The 17,990-nt window shown below is 43.3% G+C and overlaps 1 protein-coding gene across 4 annotated transcripts in view; it reads left to right on the top strand.

The window, feature by feature from the left end:
* Positions 1 to 17,990, top strand: part of nbeal2 (neurobeachin-like 2) — a 35,067-nt gene that overhangs the window by 9,261 nt on the left and 7,816 nt on the right. For 2 of the 4 annotated variants that reach the window (XM_020093344.2, XM_069537023.1), the window contains exons 6-35: positions 70 to 152; positions 1,015 to 1,100; positions 1,170 to 1,473; positions 1,614 to 1,720; positions 2,027 to 2,113; positions 3,039 to 3,122; positions 3,352 to 3,450; positions 3,566 to 4,212; positions 4,301 to 4,433; positions 4,558 to 4,677; positions 4,796 to 5,126; positions 5,299 to 5,381; positions 5,485 to 5,577; positions 5,763 to 5,934; positions 6,627 to 6,760; positions 8,246 to 8,405; positions 8,720 to 8,822; positions 8,981 to 9,131; positions 9,379 to 9,534; positions 9,626 to 9,785; positions 10,508 to 10,596; positions 10,701 to 11,411; positions 12,042 to 12,226; positions 12,408 to 12,564; positions 13,897 to 14,040; positions 14,829 to 15,152; positions 16,842 to 16,991; positions 17,088 to 17,245; positions 17,425 to 17,549; positions 17,641 to 17,758. In XM_020093344.2, coding sequence (XP_019948903.2) covers positions 70 to 152; positions 1,015 to 1,100; positions 1,170 to 1,473; positions 1,614 to 1,720; positions 2,027 to 2,113; positions 3,039 to 3,122; positions 3,352 to 3,450; positions 3,566 to 4,212; positions 4,301 to 4,433; positions 4,558 to 4,677; positions 4,796 to 5,126; positions 5,299 to 5,381; positions 5,485 to 5,577; positions 5,763 to 5,934; positions 6,627 to 6,760; positions 8,246 to 8,405; positions 8,720 to 8,822; positions 8,981 to 9,131; positions 9,379 to 9,534; positions 9,626 to 9,785; positions 10,508 to 10,596; positions 10,701 to 11,411; positions 12,042 to 12,226; positions 12,408 to 12,564; positions 13,897 to 14,040; positions 14,829 to 15,152; positions 16,842 to 16,991; positions 17,088 to 17,245; positions 17,425 to 17,549; positions 17,641 to 17,758 — 5,454 coding nt within the window. The remainder of the gene's footprint in view (positions 1 to 69; positions 153 to 1,014; positions 1,101 to 1,169; positions 1,474 to 1,613; positions 1,721 to 2,026; positions 2,114 to 3,038; positions 3,123 to 3,351; positions 3,451 to 3,565; positions 4,213 to 4,300; positions 4,434 to 4,557; positions 4,678 to 4,795; positions 5,127 to 5,298; positions 5,382 to 5,484; positions 5,578 to 5,762; positions 5,935 to 6,626; positions 6,761 to 8,245; positions 8,406 to 8,719; positions 8,823 to 8,980; positions 9,132 to 9,378; positions 9,535 to 9,625; positions 9,786 to 10,507; positions 10,597 to 10,700; positions 11,412 to 12,041; positions 12,227 to 12,407; positions 12,565 to 13,896; positions 14,041 to 14,828; positions 15,153 to 16,841; positions 16,992 to 17,087; positions 17,246 to 17,424; positions 17,550 to 17,640; positions 17,759 to 17,990) is intronic. The other 2 variants (XM_020093346.2, XM_069537024.1) reach the window with 1 other exon arrangement.

Genomic DNA, 17,990 nt, shown 5'->3' with positions numbered 1-17,990 from the left:
CACAGTGACTAGGCGTAAAGTGAGGTGAGTACAGAGTTCTCCGCTGACTTTAGGCTTTGTGTGTTGCAGGGAGGAGGTGAGCTTGCTGGAGAGGAACAAATATAAGTTCTCCCCACTGGCCTTGCCAGAGGAGCTGCCTGCTCTCTTCCATGGTGAGACACTCCCTTTTTGTCAGCTCTACCACTCTGCTCTCTGTCAGACCTCTCATACCACAAGAATCACTCTTTTCCTGCCGCCCAAACGCAGTTTACATCTGTCATGCTTGACTTAAAAAATGTAAACAACATGTTTGTTATGATGAAAAACAACCGGTAGTTCCCCTCAGTCAGTATATGCTTGGTTTTGGTTCAAAACTTTATCAAGTGTCTAGTTATCAGTTTTGAAACATTCAAACATGCTCAGTGAGCCATGTGGGAAAAATCTCTGCCTGGGCAAGTTGCAATACGTGCACACTGGATTATACTGGGATAGCATGCTGTAATTGGAAATGCTAAGAGCTAATTGTGCAATACCTTGCTAATTAGTAAGGCTTAAGCTTTTCTATGTGATATAACACTGAGAGACGTCAGTGGCACTCAAGGGAATTGTGTTGAGCCAAGTAACTTTTTTTTTTTTTTTTACCTCTGCCAACGGGAGGTTATGTTTTCACCCTTGTCGTTTTTTTGTAAGCAAGGTTACAGAGGGAATAATTAATGGTTCTTGATGAAAAGGGATTAATTAAAATTGATATCAATATTGCATCTATTCAAATGTGTGATATGTGATGCAGCTTGATTGATTTTAAGGTACTGTTGAGCCTTGGCAGAGGTATGCACTCTACTGAGTGTAGTTATTTTGTTTTGCTAATAATTTTCGGTTCCAGTTTACTCTGTTCACAGTGTCAGGGAGCTCAGGCACAGCATAAAATAAGAAATAGGTGATTTTGACTGTGCACTTTTAATGTATTCGGAGTTGTGGGTAAGTGGTGGCTGGTGTTTGTAACTTTGTCTCTGGGCTTGACCACCATGTTCACAGAAAGTCTAAAGGAAAGCGAGCGGATCCCAGAGATCCTCACACTCAAACTGGTCCATCTCCAGGGAGCGGTAATCAGCGGAGGAAAGGTCTGTTCATCCTCTTCACTGTTGATTTCTCTGCTGCAAACACTACAACTGATTATTTTTATCTTTCAGAAGAATGGCCTTCTCTCCATCACCCCTCACTCAGTTGAGGACCTGCTCTCCGTTTTGCGTGCATGGTGCTGCCGGACCTCCTCTGAACCCAAGGGCACAGGGCTCCCGCGGATGACCTTGCAGTGCCTGACGGCGATGATCCACCTCCTGCACTCCAGCAGCCCTGTGGAGCGGCAGGTGGAGATCAGGACTATACTGGAGGGCTACTTCCAGCTCCTCAACTGGAACCGTCCGCTCAGCAGTGAGCAGCAAGACCTACAGAGCTGGGAAGACAGTCAGATCTCGCTCCAGAGCCAAATGCTAAGTAAGACCACATCGACCAGGTCCCAATTTGTGAGCAAAAGCATTCCCCCGTTTTTTCTCTCGGCATGGAGGCCAAATAATCAATTTCCCCAGTTTGGGATAAGTAAGTTCAGTCAACATCCTCCTTGTTGTCAATTTTAGCTGCTGTTCCTGAGATCCTGGAGTGCCCTGACAGACCAGTCCTGCAGGCGGTCTTCCTGAACAACAACTGCTTCGAACACATCCTCAGGCTTATTCAGAACAGCAAGGTCAGACCCCCGACCCCTGCCTATCTAAACTGTGTCTGTCAGCTCTTTGTCTGTCTGTCACCTTTTCAATTTAATTTCTGTCATGTCCTTTTCCTCTTTTATTTGCCCCAAGTGTCGCATCTGCTCTCATATCTCTGTCTATTTGGTCAAACTTCCAGCGGATGTTTTGCTCACGTGCATGCTGCAGCTGCAGAGACACCAGGATCAAACCTGTCTGTGTGACCGCTCGCAAATGCCCTTTTTTTGTCTAATTGTCTGTCTTTCTGTGTTGTGTGTCTTTCTGTGTGGGTGATCTCTGTCCTGTAGCTCTTTCAGAGCAACAGGTGTAGGCCGGAGCCTGACGTTGTGTGCGACCTCGCCACACAGTTGCTCACAGAGGTCGAAGTGGACCAGGTACTCCCATCCCCGCCCACTCGCTGCGCTTGGTGTCGATATTGGTCTGTCGGCAGGAAACTCAGCCTTCTCTCCGCTCGTTAACTGCTCCGAGCTGTTTAAACAGGAAGCCTTAGGCAGGAAGTCTGGCGTGCACTCATTTGTAAATAAAGCAGGTAGCAGGGCTTTATGTGATAGTAGTTGGAGTTCCCTTTTTATCTGTTGTATGTGTCCATCTGGAATGCAGGTCCACTAAATAGTATCACTAGTATCACTAATGTTATTTCCACTGTTTGTTCCACTTGAATCTAACTTCAGATAAACATAGGGACAAGCTACTGATTGCTTTGTGCACATTGAAAAGTAAAAAAATCTGATTATCAGGGTTGATCGTTGTGTGGGAGTGTTTATTGATATCACATTTATAATTAGAGGCTGAATTCCCTGTTGACAACACTGGGCATGAGGAGCATGTTGTGTATTTATTATGTTGCATGAAATGGTGGTTTTTCAGTGCATGCCTTTCTTATTGTCCTTGTACTATAGCTGCTCTGTCGTGTGACTGCTGGTGCTCGAATGAAAGACCTGGCTCGTGTCCTGATGTTTGATGATGCCTAATTTCCTTTTTAGGGATTACCTCAGTCTTTTTTTTATTGGTGGTTGGCTTTGGTTTTTGCATGCTGGGACCTATCATTAATTAACAAAGAGGCGATTGTTTGGTGACTGGTGCAGCAGTTTACTTACTTTGGCTCAGTCGGCTCCATTAATTGTGGCGTGGGGGAAAAAAAGAAATGTCCTTTACATCCTCATGCAATTTACAGATAACACGAAGGACGATCCTGATTTTCTTTTCTTTTCTTGATCGTGTGCAGTTTAAACTTTCATCTTTTTCAGGCTTTTTGTCTCAACTCATGTTTCTACAATCAATAACCTTTTCTTAATGCAGGTGTGGGAGAAAGGATCCGAAAGTATTACTGTTCATGCGTTAGGAGTCCTCACCGCTATCATGAGTAACTCGCCCTCTGCAAAGGTAAGGCCCTCTTTGATCGTACTGTATATGGTCATATTTCTATAAGCATGATAATACAACAATAAGATCCCTACGATAGCTGCAATAAGTGAGTGCCTGGTGAGAAAAGCTAATATCTGTTCGTTTAGGAATTCATATTGTATTCTCTCCCAATGTATGGAAGTATGCCAAGTAGTCGTCCCATGTGGAGCAGCTTTCTCCAGCCTATTTCTGTCTCATTTCCCCTCAGGAGGTTTTCAAGGAGAGGATCGGTTACACCCAGCTGTTTGATGTGTTGAAGTGTCAAGGTCAACCCACCAAACGGCTGCTGCAGGAGCTAATGAACATGGTGAAACACATTCCCTCATTATCCCCACTAATTCAGTGACTTTATTCTTTATTCTTATTTATTCTTTCTTATTTTCATTCTCTCCCTTCTCTGTTTTCGCCTTCTTTGTCTGCAGGCAGTGGAGGGCGAGCACGTCCACGCTCATCACCTCGGTATTAGCAACGACCAGCCCTTGCTGCTGCTCCTGCAGTGGCTGCCTGACCTGTCGGGTCAGAGGGACCTTCAGCTACTGGTGGCGCAGTGGCTGGCCACCGTCTGCCGTGGCTCCTTGTCCTGTCGCACCGTGGCGGTGGAGGCAGGCATGGTGGGGGCTCTGCTGCAGGTGCTCTCCCAGCCACAGAGCCTGGACAGGCAGTGTGCGGACGCTCTCCTGGGTCTCCTTCAGGACTTGGGATCCCTGTGTCTGAAGCCAGAGGAGCTGAAGAGCCTCCTCAGACTGCTCAGGGTGGATCAGGACAATGGTGCAGCACTGGGGAGAGTGCACCCTTACTGCACTCGCGTCATCCGAGTGCTCTCAGCCATGGCAGCCAGAGAAGGCCAGGACAGTGCCTTGCAGTACTTTGATCTGACGCCCCCCATGGCAGGCATCATGGTGCCCACAGTCCAACGCTGGCCAGGCAGCGGGTTTTCCTTTCACGCTTGGCTCTGCCTCAACATGGAGTTCCCCTTCTGTCACACAGAGTTCCCCAACAACCACAGACCTCGGGCCAACTCTCGCACAGGGGATGTGGGAAAAGGGCCTCGCAGGAAGCAACTCTACAGGTAGAATCAAACGCAGGGCAGATGATAATTTCATTGAATTGGAAGCATTGTACAAGATTTGATAGAATCACGCTTTCTGTCTCTAAAGTTTCTTCACAGCGAGTGGGACTGGACTGGAGGCCTTCTTCACCATGGAGGGTGTTCTGGTTGTGGCTGTTTGCACTAAGAAAGACTACATGGCCGTCGCTCTGGAAAAGCATCCACTAGCTGACTCACACTGGGTGAGTTTAGTTAAATTCAAGCTTTGAACTGTGACTGTTTCTCAATCTAAAAGATGTATCTTTTGCAAGGATCTAACTTCGAGCATGAACATTTGTGTGCCCTTTAATGTCGTCGCCATCACAGCACTCAGTGGCTATAGTCCACATCCCGGGCCGTCGTCCATTTGGTCAAAACCTGGTAAACATCTACATCGATGGAGAGCAACGCAAAACTTCTCACCTTCGGTTTCCATCTCTCAGTGAGGTAACTGAAACTGGTGTCTAACATATTCTAGGCATCAACTTATCATATCATTGCTGCGTAGTTCTGCTCTATCAGTCTAATGTCCTCTGTCTCCCCCCACTTGCACTGGATCCTGCAGCCTTTCACCTCCTGCTGCATCGGCTCTGCAGGCCACCGGACCACTACCACCACCACCTCCCCCAACCTGTCCACGAACTCGGCCTCCCCCCCATCACCAGAGTTTGCCTTCCCTTCCCACGGCCCCTCCCTAATCCGTTCCCAGTCTTTCCCAGCCTCTTTTGCAGGAGGCCACTGGGGCTCCACAGGCGACAATGCTGTGCACACCATCCCCGCGGGACTGCAGGACACCGAGTGGGGAACACCATCGTCTCTGGACGGTCTCCTGGGTACCGCCTTCATCTGCCATGAGGCTCTGCAGCAGACCCAGACTAGAGCTCTGTACGCTGCAGGTAGGTCATGTTCTGCTAAACTATTATGCTAATCCTAAATACTTATTTTACTTGATTATACACACTGGGCATTTGCAAAGTGTGTAGAGAAAATCACAGTATCCAAACATTTGAATAAATACCTTGTGTACATTTCCATTACATTTAACCCGACACTGCTCTCCACTCACAGGCCCCAATCACGTGTCCTTATTCAAAGCGGATGGAGAATTATCTGATCTCAACAGCAAACTTCTGCTCTACTACACTCCACAGGTGACCCACTGAAACGTATACACTGTATTAATCTGCTGTTACTGTGTAAATCATAATTGATACTAACAACATATTCTTGTTTATATGCATATGTTTTCTTCAGGCCTTTAAGAGCCAGATATGTCTGGACCTGTCTCCCAATCACCAGTATGATGGCAGGCTGACGGGGCACAGGGTTGTCAACTGGGACATCAAGGTTAGAAAATTTTCATGATAATAATTTGAAGTATTATTCATAATTCATACAATTAAATACAAGTAGTTAAGTTCTTCATTCAAATAGTTTTTACTCCTTTAATTATTATTAGATTTCTAGATTAGTTTTCTGATATGAAGGCTTACAAATTGCATGGCTGAACTTGTTTTTTTTCCTTCCTGCAGGATGTCGTAAATGTGGTTGGAGGTTTAGGTGTTTTGTTGCCGCTGATCGAACAGGTGTGCGAGGCCGAGCAGGCTTACAACGGTGGTCAGGAGATCTCAGACTTGCTCGGACCAGAGCTCACCTCCTCCAGAGGCCCCGCTGCCATGCTGCTGCCTCTGAATAAGTCAGCAGGTCAGTTCAAGATTCCTTTTTTTTTCCTGCATTGATCAGTAGATGCAGTGATAGTGTCTTTATGAAAGTGGGGGCTCACCTAAACAGGGAAGAATTTTGTTTGCAGAAAATATTATTCTTCTAAACCTGAGCATTTCACACAAAACTACCTGCATGTTTAGATGTAGGTCACAGAATGCTGTTTTTTTTATTTATTTTGGTAAATGAGCCTTCAAATACAACTACATTTTTATTTTGGGAATGTGGTTGTTGTTTAGAGTTCTGGAATCATATGCTCAATTGTAAATTGACTCTGAACATGTTTAGATCAGAGAGAGTCAGCGTGCACACAGGATGCATGATGCAAGGATAAACAGGAAGTGCTAGACACTCAGGAAAGAGGCTCATAACATACTATAGACAGACAATGATAGTAACGGTTGTGAAATCATTGCCATTACGTTGCAGAGTCAGCGTGGAAAAACTGAGTCATATCAGAACTGTAAACTTGCTGTTAAGCAGCTCACCGCATCGGTCTGCATAAATACAGGCATGAAAAATATTTGCCAGAAGTGAGACCGCTACCCTGATATAAGACTATGCATCCTCCTGAGATAAGAGACCATCACTGTAGTGCTTTGTAATGCATACATACAGCTTTGGGTTACACAGGAAATCTTTAAAATTTGTTTTGCACCATTTTTTTCGCTCAGAGAGCAGACTAGAGACAAACAGCATTGCTGCTTTCCTGCTGATGGTGAAGAACCTGATTCGTCATCACCCTGTAAATCAAGAGAGCCTGTTGCACTGCCACGGGCCGAGTGTCATAGGAGCCATGCTCAGCAAAGTAAGTGCCTCGTATGTCATCGAGCTGCGGCAAGTGGGCGCTAATTGCGAGAGACATCTGAAAGGGAATAGATGACCTTTCTGTTGTATTGCTGTGCTGTAATTGCTGCGTAATGAATGGGTACGGTGTGATTGAAAACTGCAGTGGTTCGTTCACAGTGGTAGTATCCCGTGGTGGGGCTTATGCAGACTTTGTCTGATTGCATGGTCTCTCTCTGAATGAGAACAAAGGATACCATGGTCAATTTCTGCTACTTAAAAATGTGTGGAAATCCACAAAAAGTCTAGAGAGATTAAAACAAAATTTAAATGGAGCGTGCTTTCGCCAGGGTCCAACAGTCCCACCACACACTCATTGATCTCAGTTCCCTAAGCGGTCTTGATATTGTTCATCAAAATCCATGAATTATTCCCTGGGAAGGTGAAAATATTAGAAAATAACCTAAATTTCATAATGTTAGAGAAAGTGATACAATTCTTGGATCCACCCATCCATCCACTAAGTCTTGTAGAAATCCGATATGTAGTTTTTGCTCCAATGCAGACTAGTACTAGCTAGTACTAATATCATGTTGGCTTGTTTGCTGCAACCTTAACTGAGTTATATCAACATTAAACCTATTCTGTCTTATGGTTCAGTTTTTTCGGATTTTTTATGAAATGCAGAATGAAGATCTGTGTTGACCCCTGTAAATGTGCAGTATTCAAAATCTGGAGAAGAGACAATTTCTAGGAAGTTTAAACTGTAAGATGTGAATCTATTAACACATTAATGGTTGCACTCGCTGGCTGTCTGACAGGATATGGTGAAATATATGATGCTAAGGTGGAGCTTCCTGTAAGGAAACAGAGTCCTAATAATGATATGGGGTTGCCTGGTTTTGTGAAGCTAAAGACAGAAACACACACAGTACATACATTACTCTTAAGCCTCAAATTATTAATGTGCTGCTTATTTTCATAAAAAGACAGAAACTCTATGAAAAATGTCCATCTCAGTTTCCCACAGTCCAAGCTGACATCTTCAAAAGTCAAGTTTTGTCCAACCAACTGTAAAAAGAAAAAAGAAATATATAATGAATATTGAATGAAGCTAGACATACTGGACTTTTCTCCTCCTTCAAGATCCATGAATTATTCTTGAGGAATCAAAGAGGATGTTGAAAAACACCTTATCTCGCAATAGTAAAAAATACTCGATCTGCCCGCTGCCTTACACCACATCCTTCGACCAAGTTTCATGATAATTTGTTCAGTATTTCTTGCGGAATCTTGCTGACAAACAAAATAACAGACAAGAGTGAAAATAGTTATATTGGTCAATTAAATAATTCATCAATAATCTCTGCAATCAGTGAAGCTGGAAAATACATAATTACTTTTAGTCTATATGAAGTGAGCTAAATCCAACACTGCACCAGTCTTGTGTTACACAGATAAAATACTCATGACACATTAACGTCCCTCCTGTGTGTGTACTGTGCAGGTTCCGGGCAGTATGATGGACATGAACGTGTTAATGGCCTGTCAGCTGCTGCTGGAGGAAGTTTTCAGCGAGGGTAACAGTCCACTTCTGCAGCAGCTCTACCAGCACCTGCTCTTTGATTTCCGCATCTGGACCAAAAGCCATTTTGCTGTTTGTCTGGGTAAGGCCCGAGAGTGTTGTAGAGTAGAAGTACCTGTGAACCTTTCCATGTGCCCTTCTTTCCTTTGTCTACGGGCACAAAGACTGAAAGGAGTCAGAGGCGGCTAAAAGCAGTGTTAGGCAGAGATGGAACACATTAATTACTGGAGTTCCAGCCGTGGCGAAGGATCCAAAGAGAATATGTGCCTGTAGCTTGCACTACAGCTCCATGTTTTGTAAATTAATGCATTTCTCTTCTCTGGTACATTTTGGTTTGACATTTTAGAAATGTCAGCCTGACGGGAGTTGACAGAGTATATTTCTTTCTTTTATAAGCACATGTGCAGTACCTGTCATCGGTGCTAAACAAAGGCAAGCAGCGCATGAAGAGGAAGTATGGAGTTCAGTACATCCTGGATACCATCCGGACGTTCTACAGGTGAACTCTCACTTCCCTTTATGGTTCTAAACTAACACCACGATGTAGATTTAGAGATTGATATCAAAGTTTTAGTATTTTCAGAGATTTACAGTAGTTCCTGACTGTTTTACACAGTGAATCATGGCAGGATGTCTTTACTGTATCTCTGGTCACAGTGTGGAGAAAGATGGCAGCTCTCTGTCCGATGAGAAGCAAACGATCCAGACCTCTCTGTTCTCTTTGCTGAAGGACTTCCTCAAGTCTCCGACACCAGAGGAGCTCCACAGCGTCCTCGCCTACATCCTGACTGTAGGAGAGGAGCAGCAGGTTGTACTAATACATTTTATCTCTGTTTCTTCAGGGAGTGGAATTTTGTCATAATTTAACCTTCTCAGCATCATATTTCACTTCCAATCCCCCAAATGAAATCTCCTCGATCATCCACACTTCCTTCTTCCTTCACTTTTTTGGCATTTGTGATGACTTCAAACATAAACCTCCCTAAAACATATTTTTTTTGTATTTCATCATCCCCCTCCGCTCTGACCTGATGATTGACTCTCATCCCCACCAGGTGGTGAGGGCTCTGGATGTGTTGTACGCACTGTTGAGGAGCAGCCCTCCTCGGGAGCAGGTGCAGGCCGTGCTGCTGGATTGGGGCGTGGAGCAGCTGTACTGCCTGCTGCTCACTCCCAGCTTCGGAGACGAGGCCAGAGAGAGGGTGTTCAGGGTGAGAAATGATGTTTGCCCGCCAACTCCACTGTTAAACTCCAACATCAAAACAGAAACAAACTCAAATAAATTCCACATCATGTTTGCAGGTTCTATACAAAATCCTCAAGAGCGAGCGAGTGTCCGAGCGGAACAAGCAGCGCATCAAGCTGAAGGATTTCGGCTACCTTGGTCTGGTTTGTGTCCTCGAAGATATTCCCGTAACCATGATCACCGTGCGCTGTCTGTACGAGCAGGTTCTCGCTACAGGTAAGGATGAGACAGCGTCTTTCCTCTGGTTGTATGAGCATTTAAATGTATGACCAAAAAAGAGACCTCAACAAATGTAAAAGCACCTGAAAAGTAGGTTTTAAATATAAGCAACAATCAGATTGGTAGTTTGAAAAAAAAGTCCTTAGCTTTGAATTACTATTCATCTTAAACTCATCTACTTTATGTGGACAAGTTTTGAACGGATTTTATTGTAAGTAGTCATCACCTTGGCAACAAAATATCAAGGACATAAGGTAAGTGAATGTCTCTTAATTACTTTATTATTAGCTGAAGGACATAAAAGTAGGTTTTCTGAAAATAACTAATTCGAAAGTAATTTTTAGTAAAATAGAAATTATGTTCAACTGTAACACTAACACTTAGTTACTTCCATATAATTCTCAAGTATCATAACCCAACCCAGGGTGCAAAAAGGTTAAATTATTGGTTAACACTCAACCATTCAATTTTTCCAATAAATAATTAATCGATATCAAGTTTTTTCTAATTAGCGGAGCAGTTCTTTCATGGAAATTCCACTGCATCTGTTTAGAAACTCAGGAAAACATAGTACATTTATTTAAAGGTTATTATGGATAAATTATATGTTATCACCTGTCACCAGTGTTATTCTTATTTCAGAAAATAATTGATTGGTTTTATAAAGTTTCCATTGTTGAGCACTTTAAAATGACATTAGATTTTCTGCTGCCTCACAGATGCCAGCCCTAACTTCCGAGACCTCCTGGCTGTGGTCTGTCTGTCCCATCGAGCCGAGCTCACTGTGCGTCTGGACGTCTGTCGCAAGGTCAGTGTGCTCCCATGATTCATCATCTGATGAAACGGCCAGTCACCATTTCATATTTATCATCAGGGTAATGAAAATAATCTTCCTGTCTGATATCGCTGCAGCTCTTTCATCTGATCTACTCCAACGTGGATTTTGTGAAGCAGCTCGCTAAGCAGCCCGGCTGGCAGGACATTCTCACCAAACTCTATGTGAAGGAGTCCTACGAGTCCCACACTGCCAGCATTGAAGACTCCAGCACAAACAGCTCCTCTGAACCGAGTTATCCACCAAAGCTTCGTCGAGATCAGGCTGTGGTCATAGAGGAAGCCCGCACCGACATGTTCCTGAGCTACCGCACCTCACAGGACATGGAGGACGAGGATGAGGAAGAAGAAGGTGGCCAGCGAGACATCTCCGAGGGATTCTCTGATTTATCCCAGTCGCCTCCAAGTGGAGGTGGAGGCCCCCTAAAAAAGTTTGGCTCCATCCATTTCAAGTCATTTGATTCAGCGGACCAGTGCAGCCAATCTTCCTCCATCTTCACTGCAGTCGATATCACCTCGTCATGCCGCAATGAAGAGGGGAGAGAGTACCAGCCGCTCTCTCCCTTTGCTATGCCACCTTTAGATTTGGAGCTCGGGGGTATAGGAGACACGGGAACACACACTCCTGCAGGGAGTCTGACAAACACACCTTCTCCTCTAGAGCACTGCAAACCATTTCCTCCGCTCAGACCCAGGAAGAGCTCCAGTCTGTCCAATGTGCTGGATGATACGAGCTATGGGACAGACCCTCCCACTGGAGACACAATCTCCAACACGTCCAACCCACAGGTATGTCTCCTTCTTTGTCTTAGATCTCTCATTCAGGAGTCTATAATTGTTGTAGTTTTCAGCCAGTGTCAGGGGGCATCATGTTTTCAGGTTGTACGTTCGTCCGTCCTCTTCAAGCATGATATCTCAAGAACATCTTCAGGGAATTTCTTCAAATTGAGTAAAAACGTCCAGTTGGACTAACAAATGAACTGATTGGATTCTGGTGCTCAAAGGTCAAATGCAAAGGTGGCTGTGACCTCACAAAATCATTTATTTTCCTATCTAAGGAACACCTCTGGGGAATCCTGGTAAACATGTTGGAAACTTGGACTCTGATATTAGAATTTGATGGTCAAAGGTCAAGGTCACCTTGGCCTCATATGAACGTCATAGGGAATTTCATTACACCTTGTACAGAAATTCACACCTCTTGAAACATGTTTTTGGCCTCTTGGCTTTCTTCAGATTTTGAACAGTTGTTACTTGGACTCAAATATGAATTGATTTGATTGAGTGGTGAAATGTAAGGTCACAGTGCCCTCTTATGAATCTGAAAAAAATGTATGTAGACTGAAACTGCACTGGTTGGCAGAATTGTTTTAGTTGTTTCTTTAGTGAATGTGGGACATGGTGGTGTTTATATTACAGCAGACCCCTGAAGAAGAGGTGTGCAACCTCCTCACCAACATCGTCTTCTCTGTTCTGTGGAGCGGGAGTGGGGCAGAGGGGGCGGAGGACGTGGTGTGGAGGGAGAGAGGACAGGTCTTTTCTGTTCTCACCAAACTGGGCTCATCCTGCCAACTGGTCCGCCCTCCCGATGACATCAAACGCAGGTTAGTGACCTATTTTAACCTTTAATTAATGCTCAGTGAACCAAGCATCTATCAAATTCACACTGAGCCTGTGTCACAATGGAAAAACTAGTTGAACCACACCTTTAGCTGCATCGCCCCTTTTGTCAAAATATCCAGAAATGTTACCACATTGTGTACTTAGAGTTTGTTTGTGTGCCAGTTTGTTGGAGATGATGCTGGAGTCTTCTCTGTCAGACCTGAGGGAGGCCCAGGGAGTGTCCCTGCCTTTCTGTCCCAGTCTGGTTCGATTACTCAGGCTGCTGCAGGACTTCCTGTTTGCTGAGGGTACAGACAACCAGGCACTATGGAGTGAAAAGGTAGAACACATACATCACCTGAGATGTACCTCAGACACATTCTGTTGACTATAAAAACACCACAGGAGATTATGGAAAAAGTGCAGAACCCCATCACTCTTAAACTTAATGAAGTCATCTGAAGATATCACATAAATATCGAATGAGATGAGTTCAACGTGATTTCAAAATAAAAGCAATAATCTAAGACTAAGTGATATCAAGGAAAATTATTATTTGGTGACGGCTGTTGCGCAGGTGGTAGCGCAGGTCCTCCGCTTACCTGAGAGTCGGTGGTTCGATCACCGGCTCCTCCCGTCCCCTCGCTGAAGTGTACTGAAACCTCAGATTGCACCTGATGGCAGCGTGTGATAGAAAAAGTGTTTTACAGAAGCATTGTATGAATCTGTGTGTGTGTGTGCGTGTGAATGTGATGGATGTGCTTTGAGCTTCATATGAAACATTGATGAAAACATGCTTGTTCACTTTCCTGCTCAGAGTTAAATGAGAAGACAGGCATCACTTGTTTTCTTAGCTCAGCTAAACTTAGCACAAAGACAGTGACTCTGCCCAGCCAAGAAATAGTCTGGCACACGAAACACTTTAAAACCACATCTGGTTGTTGTCTTTACACTTCAGCTTTTGTAGAGATTTAACGAATGAGATGTTTCCGGGCTACACATTCACTTCTTATAATTAATCATCAACACTAGGGGAATTTTAACCACTGATAAATTTCAAATGCTTGATCCTCAGGTCAACATCAGTTTAATTCAGTTTTCCTTCAATCAAATCTCTTGCAGCAGATTTCTGCAATGAATGAACTGCAGGCACACATTGAGAAAAATGATGATACAGAACAGATGTCTTTCATCTGACTGTATCGTCTATATTATGGGTTTAATCATGTTAAATGATTAGAAATTCAATCTTTGAGAAAACTGTTTCAAAATGAAATTATTTTTAAAATACAGCAAATATGCAAAGTCAGAACAAAGGCTGATAACATTATGGGGATGTGAAAATATGATTTAATTAAAGATATTACAGGTATTTTGATGTTGAAGGCAGCAGTGACTCCATCCTTAGACGGTAAATAAAAGCAGAAGTGGTGCAGTTGAGGTCAGCTACTATATTTAACGTGAGAAGAAATGGTTCTTCTTTTGAGTTAATGCTGGGTGGAGTGTCACGTTTGGGTGTAGGTAGCATCTGAATCACCCTTTAAAAGCAGGTAAAGCGTTATAATTATATAATGTACTGAATGCCTTTAGGTTGTCAAAGATGCTAAGGTGTGGAAACAGGTCTGGCCTTTCCCTTGAATCTTTGTTGAAAGCTCTTGTGGTTGTATTGTAGATATTTGAGGGGGTGGTGAACCTGCTGGACAAGTTACAGGCCTGGCATAGCACCCCTGGCAGCCCCGGCAACACCGAACTGAAGGAGATGGCCCAAATCGGCCTGCGTATCATCACCGGATACATTCAGCAGCAGCACTCACAGGTCAGCAGCACCCACAAATCATCCGAACCACTTCACCAACCAGACATGTAAAAGAAATGTCTCTCACTGCACATTTCACTGATAAAACCAAGACTGAACTTTGCAGAAATAAATTTAAATGGTCAGGGAATTTATTTAACTTTACATGTTCACTCAGATAAAGCCATTGCAACAAATACCAATCCTTCTATGGGTTTCTTTTTAAAGACATTGCAGTCATTCCTTTCAGAGAGAGGGAGTGTTCTGCATGAGGGCAGCTCCTCTCAGACTTACAATATGAGCACTGCTGCGGCCGCTGCAGCTCCAGGCTGCTGGTTGTGTTTATCTCCAAAGTGGTACAAGTCCGCCTAAAGCCATTTGTTTTTCCAAATGTCAGGTCGGAAATAAATTCACTTGATTGCCCCCTGACATCACAGCTGTAGACCACAGCTGTAGATAAAACAAGCCTACTTAACAAGTAACACATATATCAGATTAAAAATAAAAACTGAACTCAATACTTTTAACTACATTTCAAAGCGAGATCTCAAAGATTAAATCACTGGAAATGTGTCAATTTTTTTACCTCAACCAAATACAGTAAGTAAATAAAATATAATTGTATAATTAATTATTCACTATCAATAGTCTAATTATTCAATATAAACTAACAACAGCCATATGTATAATTTGACACTGTGGTTTTGAACTGTTGAAATGCAGGTTTGTTTATCATATATCTATGATGAACAGCATGGACAGGTTGCTCAGTTTAAAGTGCATCATTTATTCACCCTGTGCCTCTTCAGGTGTGTGTGATGGCCTGTGTGAAGCTCCACAGCCTCCTGCAGACTGTGCTGTGTCTGAGCTGGGATGAGGTGTGCTTCCTGCTGGGGCAGCTGGGCGCCCCGCTGTGGCCAGGAGGTGTAATGGACGGGACCAACTGCACACACCCGGAGACCTTCTCCCAGCTGGTGCCTGTCGTGCGAACCCTTCTGGATCAGCACGCTGACCCCGTCACCCTCCAGAACCTGCTGCCCAACCTGCCCATCACCAACGGCAGCCCCACGTTCGCCCAGGACCTGAAGGTTTACTGTCACACGCTGGAGTGGCAGGGCTTTTATCAGCAGCAGGTCAGTGTGGCAGCTCACATTATTGATTTAAAATTACATGTCATTCATCTTTTGTTTAGGGAGTCAGGAGAGCCTCCTCTTCTGTTGTTGTTACGACTAAGTTAAGATATAATCAACCATCTGCAGAAACCACTGGCTCTGCTCTTTGTCTCTTCAGCGTACACCCAGAATTTTTGCAATCTCCCTTCCTGGCCTGACCACTTAGCTCCCAGTGGGTGGCTGAAGAATCTTATGCACAGTTTCAAAAATGCTATCACAAGTTTAGAGAGGACGAGAAACGGCCAGAGTCTCACGCATGTTTTCTAGCTCAGTGTATTTTAGGCAGAGATCAGTTTATGCTCAAACTTGACGCTGAGATATTTTTATGAACTGATGCCAAACAGACACACTCACCACTCGCTGAGCGGAGATTTATCTCTGTGTGACACTGCATGTACATAAATCTGTTGTGTTTAGATTACTTCTATACATGGATCCTGCAATACATTATCCAGTGTGGCATAACTTTGGCTGCCTGACTGGTTTTATACTTTGGACCAGGTTGATTTCTCACATGTATGTATGTTCGTGTGTATGTGTGTATGTATATCTGTATATCTGTATGTGTTAGCTGTGTATTTTGTTTAGTTTATGTATGCGATTTATTTATTTAATTTATTTTATACAGCTTCATGGTTTTAGCGTGTAATTTGAGATAATAAGAGGATAAGAAACAACAATGCAGCTTTTGTAAAATGTAAAGGCTCTTATTATCCTCCAAATACTCTTGTAATACAATAAATGAATAAAGGGAAGCTGTTAGTTTCATGAGGAAGTTGTAATGCCCTTCCTATTTCCTGTTTCCATGCATCTAACTTACTCAACCTTTACATTTAATGGAGTTATACTATTTCTTCCACATTAGGGCCTAGAAAAGCAAGGCCTAAAAGTCCTCTTAAATTCAATTGAGCTGCACCAAAGTTCACACACTCATAGATATCAGTCCCCTTAATAACCCTGATTTCTCACTTTCCCTTTTTTTCATCAAGATCCATGAATTGTTACCTGGGGACATTAGTGAAAATGCCCTGGTCTTGTGGTAATCCATCTAGTAGTTTTTGCTGCTAACCAGAGAAGTATTGCATTGAGTAGAGTACATGGCTCAACAGTCCCCCTATGAAATCAGGTTAAATTCACAAGTCATATTGTTTTGGGATGTGCAACTACACACACACACACACACACACAAACACATTAAAAGCAGTCCTCTAAACATCAGTTTCCCTATGAAACCAATGAAAATGTAAAAAAAAAAAATCTCACAATGTTAAAGAGAGTGAAAGAGAAAAATTCCTGCATCTGCCCCATCAACATGGTTCTTCTCCGACCCAAACTGCGTCCTTCCATCATGTTGAGGGGAAATGGGTCCAGTTTTTTTTGCATAATCCTGGCGACTAACATTAAACAAATGCAGATGATCTTCTTGGCAAAACGTATGAGCTTTTCAAGTTAAAGCTTTTATTGATAATAATTTTTTGCCTTTCGTTTCTTGAATATTTGACTTGTGGTGTTTTCTTTTATTAATTGTTGTACAATACTTCCTCATCACTTTAACTTTAGTTATGGACTTTGTGTCATTCCTGACATTTTTGTAACTGTGTGTAAGACTGAATGTCCTCTCTCTCTGTCTCTGTGACAATCGTGTTCCAGGTACAACCCACCATGGAGCAGTATGAGCTGGACACATTTGGGCGTTGCCACGACATAATGTCAAATTTCTGGAACTCGTGCTTCGACGACCTGATGAGCACGGCCTTCAGACGGGACAAAGACAGATCTGACAGCAAATCAAAGTTTCAGGTTACCAGACCTTCCAGGCTTCATGCCAAATCGAAGCTTTAACATTTCAGATTATTGATTTGACATTTCTGACTTTCTTTTTCTTCTGACAAACAGGAAGTGATCGTGGACCCTTACTTGAAGCGAGTCAGAAGTGAGAACAACAGGTACTTCAGTTGGCAGAAGCTTAACTCCAGCCAGCAGGGGGTGGTGTTGCAGCACTGGAGAGCTCTCCGCAGACTGTTGACCAGTGAGAGAGGAGCGTGGGCCCACAGGTATAATGACGTATTAATACTCTCTGGCCAAGTATTCACATTTGAATGAATTTAAGAGGAAACAGTGAACTGTCAGATCTGTTCAGTCGTTGCATAAAGATAAGATAAGAATATTTGTCTACATCTTCATTGCTGTCCCTTTCTGACCAAATTGTTCTTAACCGTATTTTTCTTTCAAGAGTTCATCCAGAGGTGAAGTGGAAATTGTCCAATGCAGAGACATATTCAAAGATGCGTCTCAAACTTGTGCCCAACCACAACTATGATCCTCACAGTGAGGCCAGTGCCCAGAGGGACAACATGGGTACGTCACAGAGGACAAACGTAATCAATTTTTTTGTTTTTTGTCACTGCGACTCTGACGATGTGTTTGGTGTTTATTCGTGATTTTTCAGGAGCCGACAGTCCTCGCAGCTCTGAACCTCTCCCATTGGCTGTTGCCAAGGAAGCAAAAGTGAGCGACATGGAGGATGATCAGTTAGGAGAAGAGGACCTCGTCTTTTTGGACGATAAGTAAGTCAACAGTTTGGAGAATATTTGTGCCAGTTTCTGCTGCGTGTCTTATTTTTCAATGGGTCGTAAACACAAAGACAAAAACCCACTTGACAAGTATTGTATTGTTCAGGTATTTTAACCAAACAGGCATTCATTTTTTACATTTTTACATTTGAAAGGTCCTCGAATGGAATCTCCATCTGAAAGTCTTGATATTTGCAAATGCACTGCAGAAAAAGTAAGGGTTAGT

Source organism: Paralichthys olivaceus, chromosome 13 (genome assembly GCF_024713975.1).
Source record: "Paralichthys olivaceus isolate ysfri-2021 chromosome 13, ASM2471397v2, whole genome shotgun sequence".
Classification (NCBI taxonomy): Eukaryota; Metazoa; Chordata; class Actinopteri; order Pleuronectiformes; family Paralichthyidae; genus Paralichthys; species Paralichthys olivaceus.
This window is presented reverse-complemented; position numbering and strand designations above follow the sequence as displayed.